This window comes from Garra rufa, chromosome 2, assembly GCF_049309525.1.
Source record: "Garra rufa chromosome 2, GarRuf1.0, whole genome shotgun sequence".
NCBI classification, from domain to species: Eukaryota; Metazoa; Chordata; class Actinopteri; order Cypriniformes; family Cyprinidae; genus Garra; species Garra rufa.
This window is the reverse complement of record NC_133362.1, coordinates 59821365-59823659: the sequence shown is the minus strand read 5'-3', so window position 1 is coordinate 59823659 and position 2295 is coordinate 59821365. Positions and strand designations below refer to the sequence as shown.

The 2295-nt window shown below is 36.7% G+C and overlaps 1 protein-coding gene across 1 annotated transcript; it reads right to left on the bottom strand.

Moving 5' to 3' along the window:
* Window positions 1-935: 935 nt before the first annotated feature.
* Window positions 936-2064, bottom strand: LOC141325644 (uncharacterized). Its single transcript, XM_073834411.1, has one exon. It carries the CDS (start codon window positions 1915-1917, stop codon window positions 1189-1191), a length of 729 nt encoding a protein of 242 aa, XP_073690512.1. The 5' UTR covers window positions 1918-2064; the 3' UTR covers window positions 936-1188.
* Window positions 2065-2295: the final 231 nt, after the last annotated feature.

Here is a 2295-nt window from a genome sequence, read left to right as displayed (position 1 = left end):
TCACGCAATTCTTCTGCCGGGATCATTCACGGAAATATCTCATCATTCACTGACGCGTCTATATCGCGCACATTAATATTTTTTCTGAAAAGCAGTTGTCGTCATGTTTTGCAGGACAGCAACTGTGAGTAAATTTTCTGTCATCATTTTAGGACTGTAATTTGAAGAGTATACAATCAAAGGGAAATCTCTTTAGCAGCAGTGTGACAGTGAATAGCACAGGCACAATTACTGGTGTAAACATAGAGATCTGTTGGTACAATATGCGTCACATGACTAAATATGCGTCATCGTTTTCAAAAGCCTCCGTTTTCACTGTCCACACTACAACGTGAAAACGGAGTTTTCAAATTTATCCACTTTGGAGAGCGTTTTCAAAAAGCTCCGTTTTCCTTGACAAAAACGCCATCTCAGTGTGGACGGAAAGCCAAAACGGAGAGAAAAAGATGCGTTTTCAAACTAAAACGTATTAGTGTGGACATATGTGGCCTAATTCTCATCTGTGTGCATCGCACACATACAGTCATGACACGTTTAAGGTTAAAGTGATATAAGGCTATAAGTTAACAAAAGGAAGTGGACCACACTGTTTTACCCACTGTGTGAGCAGTGTATGGTTAAAAATGACAAAACTGTAATTTGGCAACAGAAAAAATGCTGTATGTGCTAAAAGTGGTGAGTTGTAAACTGTTGCTTAGCTGGTAGGTAACAGAAAATAGAGCTAATGGGGTGATGAGAAGCTATTTGTCCATGGATAAAGGAGGGGTATGAAAATGTGTTACTGCTGAATACAACTATTTAATCAGTTTTTTTATATACGTACTTCAATGTATAATTAACAAGAAAATTAATGAAGGCCAACAGCTTGTTTATTGTAGCAAATTAATTGGGCAGGAAACTAAGTATATCTACTGTACGTACAGGCTACTGGATGCACAACAACGAATGAACTGTGCAGATTAAAAAAAAAGACCAGCGCAAAACTACAATAATATTTCCATGCTTCTCCTGATAAAGTCCATAAAAGCTTATTTTTTCAATACAATCTTGAACAAAGAAAACAGACAGTTTGCACGATTGTTCACTTGTATCTGTAAGTGTGATGGAAAACAATGTATTAGTACTTTGACTACACTTGAATGTCTTTCAAAATGAATGTGTAGATGATTGTAGAAATTGCTTCTTTTTCTAAACCTCTTCTTGCACTGAAGAAAACGGCAGTTTCTTCCCAGAATGAGTTTGCAAATGACGTATCAGGTTGCTTTGATAAGTGAAACTCTTCTCACACTGAAGACACTTGTACGGTTTCTCTCCAGTGTGAACTGTCATGTGAACCTTAAGGTTTACTTTATACGTGAAACTCTTTCCACACTGTTCACAGATGAAAGGCTTCTCTCCAGTGTGAATTTTCATGTGGATAATAAGGTTTTTTTTCTGCGCAAAACTCTTTCCACACTGAGGGCAGGTAAAAGGCTTCTCTCCGGTGTGAATTCTCCTGTGGGCAGAAAGGGTTTTTTCCTGCGTAAAACTCTTCCCACACAGTTTGCAGATGAAAGGTTTCTCTCCAGTGTGAATTCGCATGTGGGCATTAAGGGTTTTTTTCTGTGTAAAACTCTTTCCACATTGATGACATATGAACGGCTTCTTTTCGGTGTGAATTATCATGTGAGTCTTAAGAACTCCTTTTCGTGAGAAACTCTTCCCACACTGTTTGCAGATGAAAGGCTTTTCTCCAGTGTGAACTCTCATGTGGACAGTAAAGTTAGTTTTGTGTGTAAAACTCTTTCCACACTGAGGGCATATTAACGGCTTCTTTTCATTGTGTATTTTCATGTGAGTCTTAAGAACTCCTTTTCGTGAGAAACTCTTCCCACACTGTTGGCAGCTGTAAGGTCTTTCTCCAGTCTGAATTCTCATGTTAGAATTAAGGTTTGTTCTTTGTATTTTTTTATTTATTTCTGGTGAGGATGTTTTTTTATTCTGTGAGCAATTAATTGATTTTTGTTCAATTTTGAAATCATGTTTCTCATTTTGATCTTTCTCTTCTGTTTCATTGAGTTCTTGACTCTCCTCTTTCAGTGCCATCAGGTCTGAGGTGAAATGAGAAAAATGTAAGTTAACAGCAGTTTAATGGCACAAAGCAACAGACATCAAAACACTTAGACTAGTGCTGTCAATTAATTAAAAAAACTAACTATTTGACAATAAACGATTTCACATTAAATCTCCAAATTAAACAATGTAAATGGAATGTAAAACAACATAAAGATTGTACATTTAAAATATGTGGCTTAT